General features: G+C 49.5%; 1 protein-coding gene across 1 annotated transcript in view; it reads right to left on the bottom strand.

Annotated features, from left to right (window-relative positions):
- Positions 1-26,120, bottom strand: part of ILDR1 (immunoglobulin like domain containing receptor 1) — a 106,436-nt gene that overhangs the window by 5,884 nt on the left and 74,432 nt on the right. The window contains exons 4-6 of the mRNA XM_040339089.1: positions 5,482-5,601; positions 5,214-5,360; positions 1,561-1,692 (exon numbers count right to left, since the gene is read on the bottom strand). Coding sequence (XP_040195023.1) covers positions 1,561-1,692; positions 5,214-5,360; positions 5,482-5,601 — 399 coding nt within the window. The remainder of the gene's footprint in view (positions 1-1,560; positions 1,693-5,213; positions 5,361-5,481; positions 5,602-26,120) is intronic.

Raw genomic sequence — 26,120 nt, 5'->3', positions numbered from 1 at the left:
GGGCAGTATGTACAGAAGAGGAGTGTGGAGGGTATGACAGTGGGCAGTATGTACAGAAGAGGAGTGTGGAGGGTATGACAGTGAGCAGTAAGTACAGGAGTTGAGTGTGGAGGGGATGACAGTGGGCAGTACAGCAGAGGCATGCAGAGGGTATGACAGTGGGCAGTATATACAGGAGAGGAGTGTGAAGGGTATGACAGTGAGCAGTAAGTACAGGAGTTGAGTGTGGAGGGGATGACAGTGGGCAGTATGTACAGGAGAGGAGGGTGGAGAGTAAGATAAGTGAGCAGTATGTACAGAGGAGTCGTTTGGAAGATATGATGGTGGGCAGTATATGCAGGAGAGGAGTGTGAAGGGTATGACAGTGGGCAGTACCGTATTTTCGGTTAGGTTACCGGCTTATACGCCGGTAACCTAACATCCCTCACCTTATCCTAAGACATGCATTATTCAAAGCCGCGCCTCCTACTTCTTCTGTTCCGTGATAGGCGGAACACTCAGCTTCCCAGGAGACACTGTGTTTAGTGTCCGCCTATCACGGAACAGAAGAAGTAGGAGGCGCGGCTTTTGAAAAATTGACGGCCGCGATTCTGCATGTCTTAGGATAAGGTAAGGGATCGTCAAGACACAGTCAGGCATGTCATAAGGGAACAGCGAATCTGGCATGTAATGGGGCACAGTGAGTCTGGCATGTAATGGGGCACAGTAAGTCTGGCATGTAATGGGGCACAGTGAGTCTGGCATGTAATGGGGCACAGTGAGTCTGGCATGTAATGGGGCACAGTGAGGCATGTAATGGGGCACAGTGAGTCTGGCATGTAATGGGGCACAGTGAGTCATGTAATGGGGCACAGTGAGTCTGGCATGTAATGGGGCACAGTGAGTCTGGCATGTAATGGGGCATAGTGAGTCTGGCATGTAATGGGGCACAGTGAGTCTGGCATGTAATGGGGCACAGTGAGGCATGTAGTGGCACAGTCTGGCATGTAATGGTGGCACCGTGGGGCGAGGCATGACTAGTAGGAAGGGGGTAGTCTTATACGGCGAGTATATCCCAAAACCAACATTTTAGCTGGAAAATTAGGGGGTCGTCCTATACGCCCAGTCGTCTTATAAGCCGGCAAATACGGTATGTACAGGAGAGGAGTGTGAAGGGTATGACAGTGGGCAGTATGTAGAGGAGAGGAGTGTGGAGGGTATGCCAGTGGGCAGTATGTAGAGGAGAGGAGTGTTAAGGGTATGACAGTGGGCAGTATGTACAGGAGAGGAGTGTGAAGGGTAAGACAGTGGGCAGTATGTACAGGAGAGGAGTGTGGAGGGTATGACAGTGGGCAGTATGTACAGGAGAGGAGTGCGGAGGGTATGACAGTGGGCAGTATGTACAGGAGAGGAGTGTGGAGGGTCTTACATTATGCAGTATATGCAGGACAGGCATGTAGAGAATATTACGGGGTTGCAGTTAGTACACGCAGCATTATGAGGTGTGTGTTTGGTTTAGTACACAGACAGCGGGTGCCTTTCCAGCATACAGAGACATCCGGTGTACATTTCTGTCCTCACCTCTCTGAAGTAAGGGGTTGAGCTGATAAGAGGAGTGTTGAGAGTGGCGGTCGGCTCCGGCGTAGAAAGGTTTCTCCATCATCCAGGGGACGTGGCTTTGCATCTGCTTCATGTACTGATGGCGGGCGATGGCTGTGGGAGAGAAATGCAGAGCGACATATAGAAAAGGCCAATTAAATTACTCTCAGGGGGTCTCATCAGTGTACAGACAGTAGTAGTACCCGTTCTCATTACACAAATCAGATTCAGTTTTCTTCATTCTCCAGCGATGGGAATGATTTTTAGAGAAGATGGCAAGCAGATTGGCAATTTAAAACAGAACTGTAAAATAAATTCCTTAGCACCCACTGCAGGCCAGCAAAGAGAACTTGCTTTATGTAAACCCATTACAAACCTTAGACCATTCAAACCTAGAACATCTTGCATGCAGCCGTGATGATGTCACACAATAGTAAAATTCCACGTTAAAAACAAGTGAATTCATGAAAAAGATCCATTATCTTCCTTTACACAGCGGTACAAAAGGTAAGTGCCCCCAACATATTTCGCCTGAGCGTCCTCAGGGGCAAAATGACTGCCAATAATCCAAAAACTGTATCACAAACACAAAATATAAACTAACCAATCTAGCAAGTGTGTACAACATATTTTCATCAATATATTTTACTTACACAAGTGACTCGGCACCTGACATCAAATGGAGACACGATTGCTCTGTTAATATATTGTTGACCGTTCCAAAAGGTAAGCACGATTGAACCAACACTGTGAATGTTGAACATGTAAAATACATTGATGAAAATATGTTGTACGCTTTTTCTAGATTGGTTAGTTATATTTTGTTTTTGTGATACTGAAGTAAAAATTGCAATACTATACACTCTATTGTAACCTATATAGCTATTGCATATATGTATCAATTGTATATCCCTATAATTGCTAGACTATCGAGAGTATGCTAGGCCCAGTGATATTAAGTTAGCTATGAAGACAGACACATATGCTAGTAAACAATGTTGCATTTATTTACCAAGAAAATAGGAACATAACAAACTAAACAGCAGATCTACAACATATAAACAACAATCATCAAAGATACTTATCGCCTCCTCTAGGTAGAATCCTTGTTGGCTGAGCTCAAGATGGCAAAGATAACTCTCTGTTTCAAACAGTCCAATTTAAAGAACCTCAGTCGAATCTCATTCAAACTCCCCCCATTGCCAGTCCCATTTTCTTTTGGACCAATCAGAGTGTTCACAGGGCAATCCTCCTCAATAGAAAATAAGATCTAGCTGGATAATGTGTAATAGAAACACACCGTGGTAAGTGATGTGACACAAAAATAAATAGTAATGTGAACCTCAAATGAAGTCCATATGAATTATACGTGTAACTCCAAAATATAAGTGTGATAGTCCAAGGTCAAGCTGGCCTATACAATCCAAAAAAAATATATATATAAAGTGTATTTTCTTTTTGGAGTTGGTCAAAAGTTCTTTGTGGAAAAGACCAAACGACTGTAGAGGAATGGAAGATGATGTAATCTTCTCAGGTATGGAATTCAGATGTTCTTAGTAAGCAGTTGGAACCTCATCAGCAATCCATAATGGTATCCAAATAAACAAATATAAAGATGGGTACTCTTACCGGAATGTGTGGACATACACGTCAGCGACGGTATGTCAAACAAGCATGTACGAGCTCCTAGGCAGCCGTGGTGTCAGTAGGGAAGCCGTTTGATGTGCCAGCCTTTAATCCACCAGGACGGGTCCGATCCAATGAGAGGAGACAGCTCATGCAGGTGAGGTTCTCAGATGAAGGAGTATAATATGCAGTAAGGCGAGGGAAGCTGAGGGTTTCTACGTTTCATGCTTGTTTGACATACCGTCGCTGACGTGTATGTCCACACATTCCGGTAAGAGTACCCATCTTTATATTTGTTTATTTGGATACCATTATGGATTGCTGATGAGGTTCCAACTGCTTACTAAGAACATCTGAATTCCATACCTGAGAAGATTACATCATCTTCCATTCCTCTACAGTCGTTTGGTCTTTTCCACAAAGAACTTTTGACCAACTCCAAAAAGAAAATACACTTTATATATATATTTTTTTTGGATTGTATAGGCCAGCTTGACCTTGGACTATCACACTTATATTTTGGAGTTACACGTATAATTCATATGGACTTCATTTGAGGTTCACATTACTATTTATTTTTGTGTCACATCACTTACCACGGTGTGTTTCTATTACACATTATCCAGCTAGATCTTATTTTCTAGCTGTCTTTCAGGTTACCACACGGTCATCATCCTCTGTGGTTTACCTGTCACACCACTTGGGGGTGTGTCCTCCTCCCCACCTTTCTTTTTCAAATTTTATTGATTTTTCACTGAATTTTGATCATTTACCATATTTTTTGATTCATGTCACTGAATACTCAGCGCTGCACTTTTTCTTTTTTATTTCTTGTACACAATATTGTCTTTTGTTGGTGCTGGCTGCTACTGGTTAACATTGTTTATGGTTAGCGCAACTTTTTTTCCTAATTTTAATCCTCCTCAATAGTTTATATTACTGACTGTCCTGCCGTATTTAGCCTCTGGGGGCAGTATTGCCCATATCATCTCCAATAGCTTGCTGATCTTTGATCATTGCCATTATTTTGGCAGTTACACCTCTCTTTGAAGCTTGTTTGCGGAGGGGCTAATCAAGGAATCTCACAGACAGATTGGAGCCACTACTGTCATGTAAAGTTATAGCCTTAATTGAGTACATTCCAACTTGGGAGCCAAATGGCAGTCCTGTCCTCCATGGCTGACCATTGGGAATGAAAAAAGATATGTAGAAATTATGTTAAAGGGGTTGTAAAGGTACAATTTTTTTCCTAAATAGCTTCCTTTACCTTAGTGCAGTCCTCCTTCACGTACCTCATTCTTCCATTTTGCTTTTAAATGTCCTTATTTTTTCTGAGAAATCCTCACTTCCTGTTCTTCCGTCTGTAACTCCACAAAGTAGTGCAAGGCTTTCTCCCTGGTGTGGAGTGTCGTTCTTGCCCCCTACTTTGGACAACAGGAGAGTCAGGACGCCCACTAACACACAGCTCCTTTCTCTATCTGCAACGTAGAGAGCGTCCTGACTCTCAAAATATTGTACCTTTACAACCCCTTTAACTCATGTTGCCTTCCAACAGATAGTTTTGGATTATCGGTGGTCATTTCTCCCTGAAGAAGCCAGAGTGGGCGAAACATGTTTTACATATACAAGTGACTTGACATCAAATTGAGACATTATAGCTCTGTTAATATATTGTTGTTAATATTCCGATTGTAAGCATGAGTGAGCCAACACTGTGAATGTTAAATATGTAAAATACATTGATGAAAATATATGTTGTACACTTTTGCTAGATTGGTTAGTTATATTTTGTTTTTGTGACACAGTTTTTGGATTATCGGCAGTCATTTCGCCCTGAAGATGCCAGGGCGGAGCGAAACATGTTGGAAGCACTTACCTTTTGTACTGTTGTGTAAAGGATAATATATTGTTTCATGAATTCACTATTGTTGATTTTTATATGTGTTAGGAATCTATTTATACAATTGTGTTAATTTCCGAGAGGTCCACTTTAAATGAAGAGGCCATACCTTCCTCTGGACAGCAGCACTTGGTAGGGCAGCAGGGACAGCGGACGTAGCAGCAGCAGCAATGAGGGCAGCACTGACACCAGCATATGCAGAGGAGGAGGATAAGAAGAAGTCCTCCCATTACGATGAACAGCACGGTCAGCCAATCTGTGCGGGATGAAGAGATACGACGTTACATCAAGGAACAAGGACATTTCCCATAATTGGCTTCCTCCTGGTGCGGGAGAATCAGAGGATAAAGATCCATTGTAGCTGGAACTTCACTTACGTAGAACAATCAGCTTCACCTCCTTATCCCGGTCCCCGGCCGTGTCCCCCTGGGCCTCCACTGAGCAATAATAAACTCCGTGATCCCACCACATTACCTCGCTGATCACCAGGTCGGCTTCTGGAGACAAAAGAAAAAGGAGAAAACTGGTTAAGGAGTCGTCAGGGGCAGGGCTGTCTTAATGAGAGGGCACTGCCCAGGGGCCCCAGCTGCATGGGGGGCCCCTGTCCTTTCCCCAAAGCAGCTGATCGTTGAGCCCGGGCTGCCCCTCTACATCCCAGATATCCCTCTAGCACTCTGACCCCTCTACACCCTGGATACCCCCTACCTCCTACCTACTTGATTTCGGTTTACCTGCACTGTCTCCATTGTAGGGGCCCCAGAGCATTACTTTGCCCAGGGGTCCATGATGCTATGAAGACGGCCCTGGTCAGGGGTTCCAGGGATAGGTCTAGTCCAGGGGTCTCCAGTCTTTTGAAACAAAGGGCCAGACTTTATAAGGGTCAGAGTGTGGCCAGTGGGAGTAAACAATGCCCCATCTTTACAATTATAGGGAGGAATAGTGTCTGTGACAGACCTAGCCGGGACAGAGGCTTTTTGAGGGGATTGAATGCGAGCCTCTTGCCTACCGATCATGTGCCCTGGCATTTGGAGGAACGGTGCTCTTTGTAAGCTGTATGCCGGGGGATCCTTGAGGTTGTGTTACTTTGGATTCAGGTCCGTGTCCCCCTAAGACACAGTGGGCTAGATTCAGAAAGAATTTACATTGGCGTATCTATAGATACACTGCGTAAATTCAAAGCTGCGCCGGCGTATCTTCTTTCTGTATTCAGAAAGCAAGATACGTCGAAATTAGGCTAAGATCCGACTAGCGTAAGTCTCTTACGACGTCGTATCTTAGTTGAATATTTATGCTGGCCGCTAGGTGGCGCTTCCGTCGATTTCCGCAAGGAATATGCTAATTAGGTAGATACGCCGATTCAGAAACGTACGTCCGCCCGGCGTATTTTTTTACTTCGTTTACGTTAGGCTTTTTCCAGCATAAAGTTACCCCTACTATATGAGGCGTATCCTATGTTAAGTATGGACGTCGGGCCAGCGTCGAATTTTCCGTCGATTACGTCGTTTGCGTAAGTCGTTCGCGAATAGAGCTGTACGTAAGTTACGTTCACATCTAAAGCATTGACGATTTGCGGCGTAATTTCGAGTATGCGCACTGGGATTCTTTCACGAACGGCGCATGCGCCGTTCGTAAAAAACGTCAAATACGTGGGGTCATAAGTAATTTAAATAAAACACGCCCACATCATTCACATTTGAATTAGGCGGGCTTACGCCGGACCACATACGCTACGCCGCCGTAACTTAGGGCGCAAGTTCTTTATGAATACGGAACTTGCGCCCTAAGTTACGGCGGCGTAACGTATCTGAGATACGTTACGCCCGCAGAAATATACGCCGGGCTATCTGAATCTAGCCCAGTCACTGATTCATAATGTTTAGACACATACTGTTAGATGCTGATGTCATCAACTCCAGACACCTGTCTGTCTGTTGTCTGATATAATGTAAATGAGTCTAGTATGGCTTCTCTTTTTTTTTTTTTTTTTTTTTTTTTATTTATACAAAATAGAAGACCGGCCCACAAGGACCACAGCGAGTAAACAGTACAACAGTTGTTATATGGAGGCACACATACAAAACATGGCAGTTACATAATAATGCTCCGCGAAAACTTTTAAGCTACCTGTGGAGATACCTCTCCCGGTCGGGGATAGCAGCGCACGGAGCGGAAGGCTATTTGCCATCCGTCTCGCATCGCCGCCCCCAGCTCAAAAACCGGCATCTCATCCCAATCAGTGCTCTTGTGGTATCTTTCTGCGGCCGGGTACTATGGAACCGTGTGTCAGTCCTCCACAATTTCCTTTTTCTAAGTGTAGTAGAATATAAGAAAACAGAAGTAGGAATCTGGGTGCTGCTCAGTGAGCAGTCCAGAGATAAAGAGGAAAGAGATAGAAAAATAAAAGAGAAGAGGGAGAAAAGTAGTAGAGGGATTAGGAAGATAAGTGGAGGGTGAGGGATTGAGAGAGGGGGGTTAGGGGGGGTTCGCGAGCATGGACCAACATCACTGCCTGGCGATTCCTCTCACCGTGGCGGCCTCCGCCGTCAGGGCTGCATGTCCGGGGGGGGGGGGGGCAGGCTTTGACCAGGGGGTGGCGGTAGTTCTCCTCTAAGGGCCTGGCCCTCCTCGGAGTACTTAAATATTGTCCATAATTGCCAGGTCTGGGAGTAGAGTTCACCCCTATCTTGCTTTGACAGGACTAGATCCTCCATCCACCCGATCTCATCCACCTTCCGCAGCCACATGGCCACTGTCGGTGGGTTGGGGGATTTCCAGCACAGTGGAACACAGGCCTTGGCCGCGTCCAGCAAATGGCGCACCACCGACTTTTTGTATACACGCGTTGGGGTAGAGGTTGCGTGGAGCAGGAAATACGCTGGGTCATCTGGGACTTCGCGCTCCGTGAATTTTTGTGTAACTCGCCTTACCCCTTCCCAGAATGGTCTGAGGAGTGGGCAGGACCAAAAGATATGTAATAGTGTCCCTCTGTCTGATCGGCACCTCCAACAGAGGTCCGATGTGTCCGGAAACAATTTATGCAATAGGTCTGGAGTTCTGTACCACCTTGGGGCGTTAGCTGATAGCCCAAGTCTAGTTCCCATCTATCAAGGCTAGGTATCTGAAACCCTTCTACGGGTGTCACCAGTAGCGTATGTAGTAAGGACAGGGCGTGAGGTAGCGCCCCCGACTCCCCGCACATCTCCTCCAAAGTCGTAAGAGTATGCCCGGCGGGTGGTGGGGGGATGGTTCTGAGGAAGTGGCCCAGCTGGCTGGCTCTCATAAAATCCAGCTGATATTGACCGGACTGATCCATCAGCTGGGCCGTCGTCTTCCATCGACCCATCTCACTGAAGTGTGAGGCTTGAAAGGTCCCAGACTCGCGGAGCGTAGCAAATTTGGCGTCTCTAAGTCCTGGTGTAAAGTTTGGGCTGCCCAGAATTGGGCGTAGCGGTGAGGTCTCTGACGTCAGGCGGTACTGTTCTAACAGCCTAGCGCATACCTTTGTAGTATTCCCTATCAGCGGGTGGTGTTGTACGTCTGTTTGTTGTAGGGCACGGCACCACGGAGCACGTCATAGCATAATGTCACATTGTGCCTGCTCTAATTGTGGCCAAGGTTTGAGCGAACTGTGTCGATTCCAGTATATGAGTCGGTTTAACTGCGCTGCATGATAATACGTTCGGACGTTTGGCATGGCTAGGCCACCACATATTTTGGGTAATGAGAGGACGGCTTTATTTACTCGGGATCGCTTCCCTGCCCACAAAAAAGTTCCGAACGCGGCTTGTGTTTGCCTAAAAAATTCCGAGGGGACATGTACGGGGAGGGCTTGCAACAAGTACACGAATTTGGGCAGAATGGACATCTTCAGAATGTTGCACCTACCGAACCAGGAATGTAGTCCGGCGGTCCAGTGGTTCAACAGTTGTTGGACTGTCCTAAGCAATGGAGGGAAATTAAGTTTGAATATATTAGACAGTCGTGATGGGATCCGTGTTCCTAAATACGTTAGTGCTGTGTCCGTCCATTTTAGATGAAAGCCTTGTTTAAGTCGGGTCAGTAGTGGTTGAGATATTCCCACCCCCATCGCCTCTGACTTTGACAGGTTAATTTTTAAATTCGATAGTTTGCCGTAGGAGTCAAATTCACGCATCAAATTTGGAAGGGACGACGATGGATTAGTCAGAGAGAACAGCATGTCATCAGCATAGGCCGAGACTTTGTATTGGTTGTTTCCGACCGCGATTCCCGTAATATTTGGGTTCCGCCGTATTTGCCGTAGGAAGGGTTCTAACGTCAGGGCGAATAGGAGGGGCGACAGCGGGCATCCCTGTCTGGTCCCATTCGCAATCGGAAATGGGTCTGACAGCGTTCCATTTGCTCTTACTCTGGCCGTTGGTTTCGTATAGGCCGCAGTTATCCATCGCATCATTTTCTGACCTATCCCTACGTGACTCAAGGTGGCGAATAAGAATCTCCAGCTCACCCGGTCGAATGCCTTTTCGGCATCCGTCCCTACAAAAACACAGGGGACCTTTGTTTTATTAGCTACGTGGAGCAGGTTCAATACCTTGGTCGTATTGTCCCTGGCCTCCCTGGTTGGGACAAAGCCCACTTGATCCAGGTGAACAAGACCAGGGAGATACTTCTGAATTCTCGTGGCGATCACTTTTGTGAACAGCTTGATGTCAGTGTTCAGCAGTGAAATGGGTCGATAACTGCCGCATTGACCCGGGTCTTTACCCTCTTTATGGATCACTGCTATTTGCGCCTGCAGAGTGGATATATGGAACGCGCCCTCTGTCCCCAAGGTATTGAACAGGCTCACCAAATGGCTCCCTAGAGATGGCAGCAGGGTCTTGTAGTATGTGGCCGTAAGACCGTCTGGGCCCGGGGCCTTCCCTGGTTTGGAAGATTTTAGTGCCATCTGTATCTCTGGTAGGGTAATTGGCTCTTTCAACTCTTCTCTCATTTCTGTTGTTAAGGTCGGCATGCTGGAGGAAGTCAGATATTCCGTCGTCTGGTCCGAGTCATGTTCTGGGATTGGGGGGGGGGAGATTGTACAGGTTCGTATAAAAATTTTGGAATTCCTGGGAAATCTGTTGAGGGGTGGAAACCTTTCGTCCTTCGCGTGTGACTATGTGCGGTATGTATGATGACGCGTTTTGTGTACGGAGTGCTTGCGCCAGCATTCTCCCGCATTTATTGCCCGATTCGTAACCATGTCGCCTACATATCTGTATCGCCGCTTTGGCCTTGAAATGTAACAGATCCGTGATCTGTGTGCGAGTGGTGTTTAGTTCAGAGTTCACTTGGGGCGTCTGGGACTGTTTATGTTGGGTTTCTAGTAACTGCAACTTAACGAGCAGTTTGTTGAGTTGGTCTGTTCTCTGTCTCTTCAGTCTGGCCCCATGTTTGATTAGAATCCCCCTTATGACCGCCTTGTGGGCTTCCCAAACTACCCCCGCATCGCTGTCTTGTGTGGTGTTAGAGTCAAAGTAATGTCTCACCTCCTCAACCACCTCTGCCATGGTATCAGCGTCCTGTAGCAGGCTCTCATTAAGTCGCCAGGGACGTGTCTGGGCCGTCTGTGCATCTGTCAGGGCATATACTAGCGTGACCGGTGCGTGGTCGGTCCAAGTTATCGACCCTATCGACACGTCCTCCACTGCCGAAAGGTGTCTGTGAGGTATCAGGAAGTAGTCAATCCTGGAATAGGATACATGGGGTTTGGAGTAGAAGGTGTAGTCCTTCTCTCCAGGATGAAGAAGACGCCAGGCGTCCACTAGCCGTGCCGAGTGTAGCGCCGTGTGTATGCGTTTACGGGAGTCTCTGGAGGTAGAGGAGAGCCCTGTCGAGGTGTCCTCCTCAGGAATCAAAGGAATGTTAAGGTCGCCTCCTATAATTAGTTGACCCTCCGCGTATCGCAATAACTGTTTTAATTGTCTGGACAGAAAAGTATCTTGGTGCTCGTTTGGGGCGTAGAGGTTCGCTATAGTAACCTGAACCTGTCCAATTCTGCCCTTCAGGAACAGAAAGCGTCCCTCCGTGTCTAATTTAACATCCTCATACGACCAGGGGACTCTAGCTGAGAGAAGTATGGAAACCCCCCTGGATTTTGCTGCCGCATAGTTTGAGTGGTATACTGTGGGATAGTGTCTACTTTTTAGCATAGGTATGTTCCCTTCTCTAAAATGCGTCTCCTGTAGTAACACTACGTCCGCGCCTAAGCGACGCATATCATTCAGGAGCATTCTCCTCTTTTCTGGGATGTTCAGGCCTTTGGCGTTCAATGACACCACAGTCAGCCTGTCCATGCCCGCGAACTCGGGGAGGGTGTGTCCCCTTGGGTCAGAGGGGGGTAGGAAGGTGTGGGGTGGGGGTCAGCCCTCTCGGATATAGGGGGTCGGGTGGGTAAGAAGTGTCAGGAGAGTGAGGGGAATAGGGGAAAGGAAGGATTCAAGTTAGGAGGCCACCAACAGAGTGTGTGGCAAGAGAGAAAGAGTCTAATTTAGCCTAAACAGCTAAAGGCGCTCTCCAGCTGAAAACTGGGAACCGAGCGCAGGCCTAGGTGGGTAGGACAGGGTCTGCAAAGCGAGCTCCCGGGTCCCCCCCCCCCCCCCCGACCATAGGTGATGTTGGGGCCCAAGTTGACAGTGCAATCTAAGTCATCAAACATTCCAGGTGTAGTATAACATCAGATTAGTCATAATATAAAAGAACCAAGTAGAACAGAACAACACAGCATCACATGGTACATAGCAACCCAAAATCAACAGGGCATTCTAGTTCTTTCCTCAGCTTGAAGTGTCATTAATCCCCGTATGAGGGGGACCCCTCTGTTGTGCTCTATGCATGTGGTGCTGTTTCTAACTAGAACAGGCAGAGTGGTGGCGAGCCATGTTATCTCCCCCTCCCCTTCATTTTAAAAAATACCACCGCCCCCTCCTCCACGTCCCGGCCAATAAGGCACAGGAAGACCGCCGAGTTATTCTCTCTAAATGAGAGATCTCCCCTCCACACCGAGCAACCGCTCAACATTCCCTCCCCCAACATCACAATGGTCCCTAGTGCAATGGTGTCCTCCCATCACCCCATAGGTCCCCTCAACTCCCTCCCGCATGGCCACTGTCCAGGCCCTCAGAGGGCTTAGCTACGCCTCAGCGTACCTGTTGGTCCGGTGGTGGGGGACCTTTCGCCTCCCTCCCTTCATACTGGGTAGCGGCTCCAAGTGTCACTGAGAGGGGGGCAGTGGGGTGGTGCTAGCATGTCCCGTTACCAGCATGGGCGGGTCATATCATGTCCCCTTGTGGGGTGGAAGTTCGAGGAAGTTCCTGCCTGTCAGGAGGGGTCATGAGGGTGAGAGGACCCCTCTCCTCCGCAGGGGAGCGCCAATTTCAAACTGGTTAAGGGGCCTCTGCAGACCGGGCATGCACATGTGGCCTACAGGGGCTGGTTGCCTTCCCCCACCCCCCGCTTAATATCAAACAACTGGCGTGGGTTTAAAGTGGGAACATATCCGGGCCAAAGCAGAGTCCATGGGCACTCCCTCTTTTCCCTGGTCTGACATGGCGTGGGGGTAGGAAAGAGAATCTGACGCCGACCCGAATATGGCAGCTCGAGTTCAGTCACAGGAAGATGGGGGTCATGCACTGGAACGTCATTCAGGATCTACTCACGTCCATCGTGCCCGTTAGTGGGGTGGAAGATTGGGGGAGTCCCCGCTTGTCAGGTGGGGCCAGGAGGGCGAGTGAACCCATCACCTCGGCAGGGGAGCGCCAGCTTCAGGTCGGGCAAGGGGTCTCTGCAGCCCGGGCATGCTTATGTGGCCTACAGGGGTTAGTTGCCTTCCCCCACCCCCCGCTTAACATTAAACAACCGTAGTGGGTTCTGAGTGGGAGAACGGCCGGGCCAGAGCAGTGTCTATGGGCGCTCCCTCTTTACCCAGGGCTGACAATGCGGGTGGAAAAAAGTAATCCTGATGACAGTCTGGTCATGGCAGCTAACATACAGTTTCAGGGAGAGGGGGGGTCAAACAATGGGTCACCACACAGTGACTACTCACGCTATCCCTGCGGCTCGTTTCCCGATGGTGCTCTTTGCCGTCGTCTGTTCTGTCTGCGCTGTCTCGGCTGTGCGGCTGCTCTGTAGTTGGAAGGCCCCGATCTCCCGATCGTACGCGGCAGGATCTGCAACCAGTCTGGCACCGATACAGGCTCAGCTCCCAAGAACCGGAACAGTCCCGGCAGGTCCACCGGAGTCATCAGGGTGTAGGCCATCCCTTCTTTCCTAAAGGTGACAGACAGTGGGTAACCCCACCGGTAGGTAAAGCCGAGTTGCTTCGCAAGGTCCAATACGGGTCTGAGCATTGCCCTGCGTCGAAGTGTTGCCCTGGAGAGGTCCGGCAGGATCGTGATTCGTGCTCCCTCTACCGTCACCTCCTCATGTTCCCAGGCGCCTCGCACTATTCGCTCCTTCTGGGCATATCTGAGGAGTCTGCAGATCACGTCGCGCGGCCTGTCTTGATCCGCCATCCTGGGGCCTAGAGCGCGGTGCGCCCTGTCTATCTCGATTACCTCCAGCGGTTCCCCCAGCACCTCTCGGAACAGCTCCTGGAGTTTCCCCTCCAGTGTCTCCGCATCTACCGTCTCGGGTAGCCCCCGTAGCCGCAGATTGTTGCGGCGGCTCCGGTCTTCCACATCCTCCAGGTGGAGCTGTAGGGCAATCGCTGTGTCCCTGTGTTGGTCTCTCGCTCTCTCCAGGCCCGACACCCGCTGCTCCAGGGCCGTAAATGATGCTTCGCCCGTTGTCACTCTCTCCGCCAGGGAGGATACATCCGCCTTCACCTCCTGGAAGTCTCGGCGGTGGGTCTCCTCCAATTTGAGGATCAGCGCCTCTATGTCCGACCGCGTGGGGAGGGCCTCAAGCAGGGCCCGGATTTCTCTCTCCACCGGGGAGCCCCCCGGGGAGGAGGTCGGGGATTCCATGCCAAGGTCAGCGAGGCTCAGTGGTGCTCGAGAGCCTGAAGGTAAGTCCGGTGTCGCTGGGGCTAGAGACCACTCACCGCGCTCCAGGGTTTCTGTCCGGACTGCAGGCGCCGCACCGCGTGGCGCCGTTGCTCTGGCTCCCGGGGATATCTGCTGTTGGTGCTGAAAATACCGGTGCAAATCTCCGGACGGAGTGTTAGATCTGGTCACCCGGGTAGTAGCTTTAATGCTACGCTTTTTGGCCGATTGCATGCCGAATTTAGTGTTGTTTTGGCCGGTATAGGGGAGGACAAGGCCGGGAGCTCGAGGAGGAAACAGCTTCACTCAGCCATGTCCAGGCCACGCCCCTCGGCTTCTCTTTTTCACCCATTGTTGGTTGTGCCAATTAACTCTGCAATTGCCTGAAGGAGTTCTGCGTTGATATGTATGATAATGTGTATTGTAGTTAGGGAGTCACATTGGCTGCTGTAAGGGATTAGTGGGCTCACGTTAATTTATGTTTGTGGTTACTTCCTCTTTAACTGTATATAAGACTTGAATTCTTGTTATAATAAACTGTCTGATGTTTTACCCTACACTGAGCTACGACTAGTGAATGGGAAAGCTAAGGGGCCCTTGGATGGTGTGGTTCCGGACAGAGGAAGCGTTTACGGCAGACAGACTCATTTTGAGTACGGGGTCCGTCACAGTGTCCCATCATTGGTGTCAGTGGGAGGAATAGTACCCAATCATTGGTGTCACTGGGAAGAATAGTGCCCTATCAATGGTGTCACTGGGAAGAATAGTGCCCTATCAATGGTGTCAGTGGGAGGAATAGTGTCCCATCATTGGTGTCAGTGGAAGGAATAGTGCCCCATCATTGGTGTCAGTGGGAGGAATAGTGTCCCATCATTGGTGTCAGTGGGAGGAATAGTGTCCCATCATTGGTGTCAGTGGGAGGAATAGTGTCCCATCATTGGTGTCAGTGGGAGAAATAGTGTCCCATCATTGGTGTCAGTGGGAGGAATAGTGTCCCATCATTGGTGTCAGTGGGAGGAATAGTGTCCCATCATTGGTGTCAGTGGGAGGAATAGTGTCCCATCATTGGTGTCAGTGGGAGGAATAGTGTCCCATCATTGGTGTCAGTGGGAGGAATAGTGTCCCATCATTGGTGTCAGTGGGAGGAATAGTGTCCCATCATTGGTGTCAGTGGGAAGAGTAGTGGCCCATTGTTATTGTCAGTGAGAGTAACAGTGCCCAAAGAGATGGATAAAGGCAAACAAAGGGCCGCATCTGGCCCCCAGACCGCAGTTTGGAGACCCCTGGCCGAGATTATCAAAGGGTCTGCAATTTAAACTGTCTGTGCTTTACAACCATGACCAATCAATATTCAAATGTATGTTTGAAATTGACATTTGGGAAATTAAAAATAGAATAATCTTTCAGGTCTGTACAGTGCCAGAGAACAGCCGGTCTGAGCATGTGCAGGGGATTTGGCACATACCATACATGATCCTATATATATATATATATATATATATATATATATAATAAAAAAAAAGACACAAGCTGCAAATCAAAGTGTAAAGGAGGAGACCGTCCCCTCCCCCCGGTAAGAGGCTTCATAATCCATCGCCATTTCACCAATCCATTTAGATAACGTGTAAAACCATCCAGCCCGCTCCCATCATCCAATCCAGTTACCGCCGGCGGTTAATCTTTCCAGCTGCTGCGGTTTTCACGGAGATAGAAATTCACCGATGTTAATCTGTCAATTGCTTATTGACCCAGATTATCACGAGGGATCCGCAGCTTAATTGCCTATCTCTAGCCAAGCAAGTTCAACTACCCACAGGGCTAATGGATGCAGAACACTTATGTCGTAATGGAGCTGAAAACAATTCCTCGTTAGCGAGTGTCACCACGTGGGCGGGGTCACACAAGAGATTGTAAAAAGGTGGCGTTTCCTCGAGTAGAACAAGAGCCAGGCTTAGCTTGTTATTATACAGTCAGGTCCATAAATATTGGGACATCGACGCAATTCTAATCTTTTTGGCTCTATACACCACAATGGATTTGAAATGAAACAAACACAGTGATTCAGTAACATTTGCGCAGTTTTTACGTAGGCGCAGGGCACCGTTTTTGCCCTGCGCCGCCGCAAATTTTCTGCGCTACCCTCGATTCACGGAGCAGTAGCTCCGTAAATTGCGTAAAATGCCCGGCGTAAGCGCGCGCAATTTAAATGATCCCGTAGGGGGCGGGAATCATTTAAATTAGGCGCGTTCCCGCGCCGAGCGTAGGGCGCATGCTCCGTCGGGAAACTTTCCGGACGTGCATTGCGGCAAATGACGTCGCAAGGACGTCATTTGCTTCAAAGTGAACGTGAATGGCGTCCAGCGCCATTCACGATTCACTTACGCAAACGACGTAAAAATTTAAACTTCGCGAGTACGGGTATACTTAGCATTGGCTGCCCCTGCTTTTAGCATGTGCAGCCTTACGCGAAACCCGGTGTACGCAAACGACGTAAACTGCGTACGCAGGGCTCGCGTAACGTTGTGAATCGGCGTTAGTATGCAATTTGCATACTATGCGCTGACCACAACGGGAACGCCACCTAGCGGCCTGCGTAAGAATGCAGCCTAAGATATGAGGGCATAAGAGCCTTATGCCACGCATATCTTAGGCTGCAGTCGGCGTAACGAGCTCTCTGAATCAGGAGAAGTCGTTACGCCGGGGCAAGTAAGCAATTGCGCTGCGTAACTATGGTTACGCAGGCGCAAATGCTTTTTGAATCTGGGACAATGGCGTAAGTTCAAGGATGCGCCGTCGTATCTATGCGCTGTATTCAGGAAACAAGATAGCCTGAATTTTGCCAAGATACGACCAACGTAAGTCTCCTACGCCGTTGTATCTTGGGTGCATATTTACGCTGGCCACTAGGGGCACTTCCGTAGATTTACGCGTCGAATATGTAAATGAGCTAGATACGCCGATTCACAAACGTACTTGCGCCCATCGCAGTAAGCTACGCCGTTTACGTAAGGCGTAAAGTTACCCCTGCTATATGAGGCGCAGATAATGCAAAGGTATGGACGTCGGAACCAGGGGCGTACCTAGAGCATTTGGCACCCGGGGCGGATCCTATATCTGGCACCCCCACGGTAAAATGTAAAAACACCCCACTGCGTCCCCTGCATCCTTTAATATCTCTTTGTAACTACTGTGTACCCCTCTCCACATACCCCTTTACATTACACGGCACCCTGCACCTCTGGACCCCTTTACATTACACAGCACCCTGCACCTCTGGACCCCTTTACATTACACAGCACCCTGCATCTCTGGACCCCTTTACATTACACGGCACCCTGCACCTCTGGACCCCTTTACATTACACAGCACCCTGCACCTCTGGACCCCTTTACATTACACAGCACCCTGCATCTCTGGACCCCTTTACATTACACGGCACCCTGCACCTCTGGACCCCTTTACATTACACAGCACCCTGCACCTCTGGACCCCTTTACATTACACGGCACCCTGCATCTCTGGACCCCTTTACATTACACGGCACCCTGCACCTCTGGACCCCTTTACATTACACAGCACCCTGCATCTCTGGACCCCTTTACATTACACAGCACCCTGCACCTCTGGACCCCTTTACATTACACAGCACCCTGCACCTCTGGACCCCTTTACATTACACAGCACCCTGCATCTCTGGACCCCTTTACATTACACAGCACCCTGCATCACTGGACCCCTTTACATTACACAGCACCCTGCACCTCTGGACCCCTTTACATTACACAGCACCCTGCATCTCTGAACCCCTTTACATTACACAGCACCCTGCACCTCTGGACCCCTTTACATTACACAGCACCTCTATATCCCTTTACATTAGACTGCACCTCTGGACAGTGCAAACCCCTCCCTACAATACAGACCCACCACTACAGTGCAGACCTCCCTACAATACAGAACACCCCCCCCCACAATACGGACCCACCCCTACAGATCAGACCCCCCTACAATACAGAACACCCCCCCTACAATACAGAACCCCCCCACAATACAGAACCCCCCCCTCATATACAGAACCCCCCCATACAGATACCACTCCCCTCCCCCTCATATACAGAACCCCCCATATAGATACCACCCCCTACAATACAGAACACCCCCCTACAATACAGAACACCCCCCTACAATACAGAAGCCCCCATACAGATACCACCACCTACAATACAGAACACCCCCCTACAATACAGAACCCCCCCAAATACAAAACCCCCCTATACAGATACCACCCCCATACAATACAGAACCCCCCTACAGTTCAGACCCCCCTACAATACAGAACACCCCCTCTACAATACAGAACCCCCCCATACAGATACCACCCCCTACAATACAGACCCCCCCCCCTCCCTCATATACATAACCCCCCCTATACAGAACACCCCCCACAATACAGAACCCCCCCTCCTATACAGAACACCCCCCCACAATACAGAACCCCCCTCATATACAGAACACCCCCTTACAATAGTGCAGAGTGACACCCCCCCTTGCCGTAATGCTGCTGATGTAAAGTGACGATCAGTGCGCCGCGTGCTAGAGCACTTGTACGGAGGAGGGGGAGGCGGCCGCAGCTTCACGCTGCTTGGGTCAGCTGTGTGACTGTCAGACAGTCACAGCCGATAGTATCAGAGCCGCGGCGCTGCGCTGCCATGGAGAAGGGGGATCATTGCGGCCAGGTCCCAGGCGGCGGGTATCACTCGGGTACGGCTCGCACGGCACCCCCCCCCCCCCCTGAATAGCCAGGCTGTGTGTTACCTAGTCTGCCGTCAATCATGCTGTCACCACGCCATGCCTCAGTCACGGAAGGGGGGGGGGGGGCGTCGGCCTGACACCCCCCCCCAGTGTGTGGCACCCGGTGCGGCCCGCCCCCCTCGCCCCCTGCTTAGTCCGCCATTGGTCGGAACAGCCGTCGAATTTTACGCCGTTTACGTAAGTCGTACGTGAATGGGGCTGGGCATAGGTTACGTTCACGTCACAGGCATTGAGCCGGCGTATGTTAGGGAGTAAATTCGACGTGGTTCTGAGCATGCGCCGTTCGGTCGGCGCTTCATTTACATGGGGTCACGATTCATTTTAATACAACACGCCCACTACCTGCCTACTTTGAATTAGGCGGTCTTACGCCGGCCCATTTACGTTACGCCGGCGTACATATGGGAGCGAGTGCTTTGTGAATACTGTAATTGCCTCTCAATGTTACGACGGCATAGCGCATATGAGATGCGCTACGCCTATCTAAAGATGCACCGATCTCTCTGTATCTGGCCCAATGTGCTTTAACTGCAGACTTTCAGCTTTAGTTTGAGGGTATTTGTATCCAAATGAGGTGAACGGTGTAGAAATTACAACAGTTTGTATATGTGCCTCCCACTTTTTAAGGGACCAAAAGTAATGGGACAATTGGCTGTTCAGCTGTTGCATGGCCCGGTGTGTATTATTCCCTCGTTATCCCATTTACAAGGAGCAAATAAAAGGTCCAGAGTTCAATTCAAGTGTGTTATTTGCATTTGGAATCTGTTGCTGTCAACTCTCAATATGAGATCCAAAGAGCTGTCACTATCAGTGAAGCAAGCCATCATTAGGCTGAAAAAACAAAACAAACCCATCAGAGAGATGGCAAAAACATTAGGTGTGGCCAAATCAACTGTTTGGAACATCCTTAAAAAATAAAGTAAGCACCGGTGAGCACAGCAGCACCAAAGACCCGGAAGACCACGGAAAACAACTGTGGTGGATGAGGGGAATGGTGTAGAAATTACAACAGTTTGTATCTGTGCCTCCCACTTTTTAAGGGACCAAAAATAATAGGACAATTGGCTGTTCAGCTGTTGCATGGCCCGGTGTGTGTTATTCCCTCATTATCCCATTTACAAGGAGCAGATAAAAGGTCCAGAGTTCATTTCAAGTGTGTTATTTGCATTTGGAATCTGTTGCTGTCAACTCTCAATATGAGATGCAAAGAGCTGTCACTATTAGGGAAGCAAGCCATCATTAGGCTGAAAAAACAAAACAAAGCCATCAGAGAGATGGCAAAAACATTAGGTGTGGCTAAATCAACTGTTTGGAACATCCTTAAAAATAAAGTAAGCACCGGTGAGCACAGCAGCACCAAAGACCCGGAAGACCACAGAAAACAATTGTGGTGGATGAGGGGAACGGTGCAGAAATTACAACAGTTTGCATCTGTGCCTCCCACTTTTTAAAGGGACCAAAAGTAATGGGACAGATTAACAATCATATATCAAACTTTCACTTTTTAATACTTGGTTGCAAATCCTTTGCAGTCAATTACAGCCTGAAGTCTGGAACGCAATGACATCACCAGACGCTGGGTTTCATCCCTGGTGATGCTCTGCCAGGCCTCTACTGCACCTGTCTTCAGTTCCTGCTTGTTATTGGGGCATTTTCCCTTCAGTTTTGTCTTCAGCAAGTAAAATGCATGTTCAATCGGATTCAAGACAGGTGATTGACTTGGCCATTGCCTAACATTCCACTTCTTTCCCTTAAAAAAATCTCTTTGGCTGCTTTCGCAGTATGCTTCGGGTCATTTTCCATCTGCACTGTGAAGCGCCGTCCAATGAGTTCTGCAGCATTTGGCTGAATATGAGCCGATACAAATATTGCCCGAAATACTTCAGAATTCATCCTGCTTTTGTCAGCAGTCACATCATCAATAAATTAAAGAGAACCAGTTCCATTGGCAGCCATACATGCCCACGCCATGACACTACCACCACCATGCTTCACTGATGATGGTATGCTATGGATCATGAGCAGTTCCTCTCCTTCTCCATACTCTTCTCTTCCCATCACTTCCCATCACTCTGGTACAAGTTGATCTCGGTCTCATCTGTCCATAGGATGTTGTTCCAGAACTGTGAAGGCTTTTTTAGATGTTGTTTGGCAAACTCTAATCTGGCCTTCCTGTTTTTGAGGCTCACCAATGGTTTACATCTTGTGGTGAACCCTCTGTATTCACTCTGGTGAAGTCTTCTCTTGATTGTTGACTTTGACACACATACACCTACCTCCTGGAGAGTGTTCTTGATCTGGCCAACTGTGAAGGGTGTTATCTTCACCAGGGAAAGAGTACTTCAGTCATCCACCACAGTTGTTTTCCGTGGTCTTCCCGGTCTTTTGGTGTTGCTGAGCGTTCTTTCTTTTTAAGGATGTTTCAAACAGTTGATTTGGCCACACCTAATGTTTTTTTTTTCCATCAAAGAAGTTTTTATTGAGCAAAACAACAATTTACATGGTATACAAAACGCGTTCTGGTACAGTAAGCATCATGTGGTAATAGAATACAGAGAGAAGAAAAAATTATATATAAAAAAGGGAAAAATTAAATAAAATAAAGTGGGCCATACAGTGTGGAGGAGCATGACATGCAGTTATAGATATTCTGAAGTGTCTAGGAACAGGTTAGGGGTGAGTTCAGCCACTTGTCCCATATCTTTTCATATTTGGCCGGGCAGCCCCTGTGGGCATAGACCAGTTTTTTATACGGCAGTACACTGTTGACCTCTGCCAGCCAGTGAGAGAATTCTGGGGGGTGCGGACGCATCCATACCCTTGCTATGACCTTTCTAGCTGTAAACAGTGTCTCATGCAGAAATATCTTTAAAAACTTATTCATCTCTGCATCCGGGAATATACCCAAAAGGCATGGTTTTGGCTGCAGAGATATAGGGGAACCCATCTTGTCATGCAGGAACTTCACCACCTGTTCCCAGAAGGCCTGAATCTTAACGCACTGCCACATCAGATGGAAGAAAGTACCCGTATCCCGGGCACACATTGGGCAAACATTAGGGAAGTCTCGTCTGTATTTAGAGATCCTGAGGGGTGTAAGATAGGCTCTGTTCAGGATAAAGGTTTGTGTGAGGCGGTCTGTTAGCTTAGGGGAAACCATTTTGCATGCATCCAGGGCATCACTCCATTCATCATCTTCCAGTGGACCCACCTCCCCCACCCACCTGGACTTCAGGGCATAGGCAGAGACCGTCGCGCTCGGGAGCGTGATCATGGTGTGGAATTGGGTGATTAATTTTTTTGGGTCAGGGTACTTAATTGCGGCCATCAAGGGATTGTCAGCCAGTATCAGGTCGTCCTTGGGAAATTGAGCCCGGAAGGCGTGTCGCAGTTGGGCGTAGCGGAAAAGCATATGATCGGGCAGGTCATACTCAGCTTGCAGTATATTAAAGGGTTTAAGTTTTCCACCTCTAGTGACGTGTGACAGATAGTATATCCCCCTAGAACTCCACATTTCAGTGTCGCGGATGCGCTCTAGCTCCGGTAGGGCAGTGTTGTGCCACAGGGGAGTGTAGACTTGCAGGGTCGGGATGCCCAGCTTGTTTGAAACCACGCTCCACACCTTTCTGTAGTGATACAGCAGGGATTGTCGGTCCCCCGTCAGTCTCATCCCCCCCCCCCCGCTATTGCCTCTAAGGGATCGCCCGCCGACCGAGTCCGTGTAGGGCACAGAAGCCCGAGGAATCTGATCCTGTCAGTCTTGTCTATGTGAAAAAGCTGCGACAGTTGGGCAGCTAGATAGTAGGCGTTGAAATCCGGTAGCGCTAGTCCAGCCAGGTCTGTGGGGTTTTTTAATCTGTGCCAGGGGAGTTTGTGCCTCGCCGAGCCCCAGATGAATGGTTTAAGGAGGGCCTCCATCTGCTTGAAGCACCGAAGCACTAGGTAAACCGGCGAGTGCCATACCATGTATAAAATCTTTGGCAGCAAAACCATTTTTACTAAATTTATGCGACCCGTAACTCCCAGTGGGAGACGAGCCCAGACCTGAGTTCTCTGTTTGAGCATAGCACACAGTGGCGTGATATTCAGTGAGACATAGTCTGCCGGGTCTCTGGTGGTTCGGATTCCTAGGTACTTGATTTCAGCGACTCTTTGCAGAGGAAGCAGGGCCCTATCACCAGTCACCGGGTAGCTGTCTAATGGGAGAATTTGGGATTTATCCCAGTTGATTCTGAGACCCGAGAAAGCGCCGAAGCGCTCTATCAGGGTCAGAGCCACCGGGAGGGAGTCAGTAGAGTCGTCCAGGTATAGTAATGTGTCGTCAGCATATGTACTTATTCTTTCCTCCACTCCATCCCTCCGTAGTCCCGTTATGCCAGGGTGCGTGCGTATAGCTATTGCCAGCGGTTCCGCCGCTAGTGCGTACAGCAGCGGCGACAGGGGGCAACCCTGTCTCGTGCCCCGTCGTAGAGGAAACCGGTCTGATGGCCACCCGTTAGCCAGTACTCTGGCCACTGGGTCCTGGTAGAGGAGTTTCACCCAGCGGATGAATCTAGGGCCTAGTCCAAATTTTGCAAGGCATGTCCAGAGATACCGCCACTCCACCGAATCGAATGCCTTGGCGGTATCCAGGGCGACTATTATTCTGGAGCCAGTGTTGTCGTGTGGGGCCTGAAGGTTAATGAACAGCCTCCTAAGATTGAAGGAGGTGTTCCGCCCTGGCATGAAACCCGCCTGATCATTGTGCACAAGGGAGAGGATCACTGTGTTGAGGCGGGCTGAGAGCACCTTGGCCAGAACCTTAATGTCCACCTGTAGCAGGGAAATGGGGCGGTATGACTCGGGTAGGTGAGGGTCCTTTCCTGGCTTGGGGATCAGCACTATGGTCGCTTCTCTCATTGATGGGGGAAGTTCGGATCCATCAAAGATGGAGTTGTATAGGGCTAGGAGTCTAGGGACTAGAGTGTCAGCATAGGTAGAGTAGAACTCGGCCGGCAGGCCATCCGACCCCGGAGCTTTGGATTTCGGGAGACCAGCCAAAGCAGCGGAGATCTCCTCCACCGTCAGCGGCTCCTCAAGTGTCAGAGTCTGTTGAGCGGTCAGTCGGGGGATCGATAGATCGGATAGAAACGTTTCCGCTAGGGAGTCGTCGTTTGGAGCTACCGTGTCATATAGGGAGGAGAAGAAATCTCGGAACATAGTGGTCACCTGCTCCGGGTCCGTTATAAGGTCTCCCGCTGGAGAGCGCAGGGAGATCACTACTGGAGGTCTCTCCTCACAGTGCACCAAGTAGGCGAGTAACTTCCCTGCTCTCTCCCCGTGTTCGAACGTTCTTTGTTTTAGAAAATAAAGTTTACGCCTTGATTTCTCGTAGTGTAGCTGGTCAGCCGCCCTGAAACAGAGCCTAAGCTCCGCAGCCAGGTCGGCTGTTGGATTGGTATTGTATTCCCTTTCTTTTGCCTCAGTGAGTTTCGTGGCCCTATCCAGTGCCTCCGCAGACACAGCCTTAATGGAGTTTATGCGGGAGGAGAGTGTCATGCGGGCGTGTAGTTTAAAGGCCTCCCAAACTGCCCGAGGAGATGCAGATCCAGAGTTATCGGCAAAGTATTTTTCCCACTCCGTGGCCAGGTCCGCATCCCCCGGGAGCAGGGTCAGCCAAAATGGGTTTAACCGCCATGAGGGCGGTGGACGGGCCTGGGGCAAGGACAGTTCCGCCCAACAGGGACAGTGGTCAGAAAGGGATCGGGGGGAGAAGCCAGTGGCCCTAAGTCTAGGGAGGAGTGGTTTAGATACCAGGATTAAGTCTATACGGGACATAGAGTAGTGTGAGGTCGAGAAGCAGGAATACGCTCTGTCCGTGGGGTGGCCATATCTCCATGAGTCAACGAGATTGAAGTCTGCGAGGAGCCTCGCAAATCTCGTGGGGCGCGACTCCATCGGCGCGGCCTGGTCCCCGGTCATTCTATCAAGGGAGAGGTCTAGTACATTGTTGAAGTCACCCAGCCAGATTGCTGGTATGTCAGGGTGCAGGGCCATAAAATCAAATCCAGACACTAACACAGTGGACTGAAAGGGGGGCGGGATGTAAACTGCCATTAGGAGAAACATATCCCCATACATTTTACCTTTCAAGAAAACGTACCTGCCCTGTGGATCTATCACTGAATCCTGGAATTCAAAATGTGCCGTTTTGGCGATGAGCACCGAGACCCCTCTGGAGTGAGAGGTGTGGACCGAGTGGAATCCCCAGCCCACCCACGGCCGCCGAAGCGTCCTCTGGGCCAAGCCTTCGGCATGCGTTTCCACAAGGACCACAACATCTGCCCTCAGTTTTTTAAGCACCGCAAAAATTGCAGAGCGTTTGATCGGGTCTCTCATCCCACGGACATTCCAGGTTAAAAACTTCAGTGCGGCCATGGGATGAGCCAGGGAGTGTGTAAGGCTCCAGGATTCAGATGACCCTTGATTGCATACATTACACCACGATCAAGCACATATACAGCCCAACATGACCACATCATCACAATGCTGCACCACCTAGATACGTTTTGCTTTAGTGAATCAAAAATTAAAAGAAAAAAAACAACAGCCCAAAACTTTTGCACCCTTCCCTCCCCCCACCCTGCCCTGCACTGTCCCCAACTGGTGCGGGCTTGGACCCTCAACTGCCAACGTGGCATGAGCAGCACCCATATCACTTTAAGTATGCAGGCTGTTGTGAGTACATATGTGGAGGCCACCAGCACAATCCCAGGCAACAGCAAACCAGGTTTCCCGGGGTGAAACCGTGCAGTGGCAGCCCCCCAGTTCTGATAGTGGGTTACTGCAAATGGGGCGGAATTCCGCTGCGTGCTTTGGCACAATATAGGACTGCGCTCGCTGTCCGTTGCGAGCCCTTCAATAGTGCGCCTCCCTCCGCCGGGGGAAGGAGAGTTCAATACAGGGTTATGCGGACATCCATCAATGTGAAACAGCAAAGAAAATAAAAGTTGAAATTAAGTGGGACAAATATATACAGCAAAGATGTAGGGAAGGGGGGACTGATCCAGTGTTCAGCTCGGGGGGATAGGCAGGCGACCCACCCCCCTCATTCAGGGCAGCGAGCAGGCCATCCTTCCAACTCAGGATTCAACCAAGCGGGCGATGCGGACCCCTGCCCAGTGTGCAATGTTGCCCCCCCCCCCGTGGGATTCACGATG

This window comes from Rana temporaria, chromosome 2 (genome assembly GCF_905171775.1).
Source record: "Rana temporaria chromosome 2, aRanTem1.1, whole genome shotgun sequence".
Classification (NCBI taxonomy): domain Eukaryota; kingdom Metazoa; phylum Chordata; class Amphibia; order Anura; family Ranidae; genus Rana; species Rana temporaria.
Note: the sequence above shows the minus strand (reverse complement) of the source record. Positions and strands in the feature narration are given on the sequence as shown.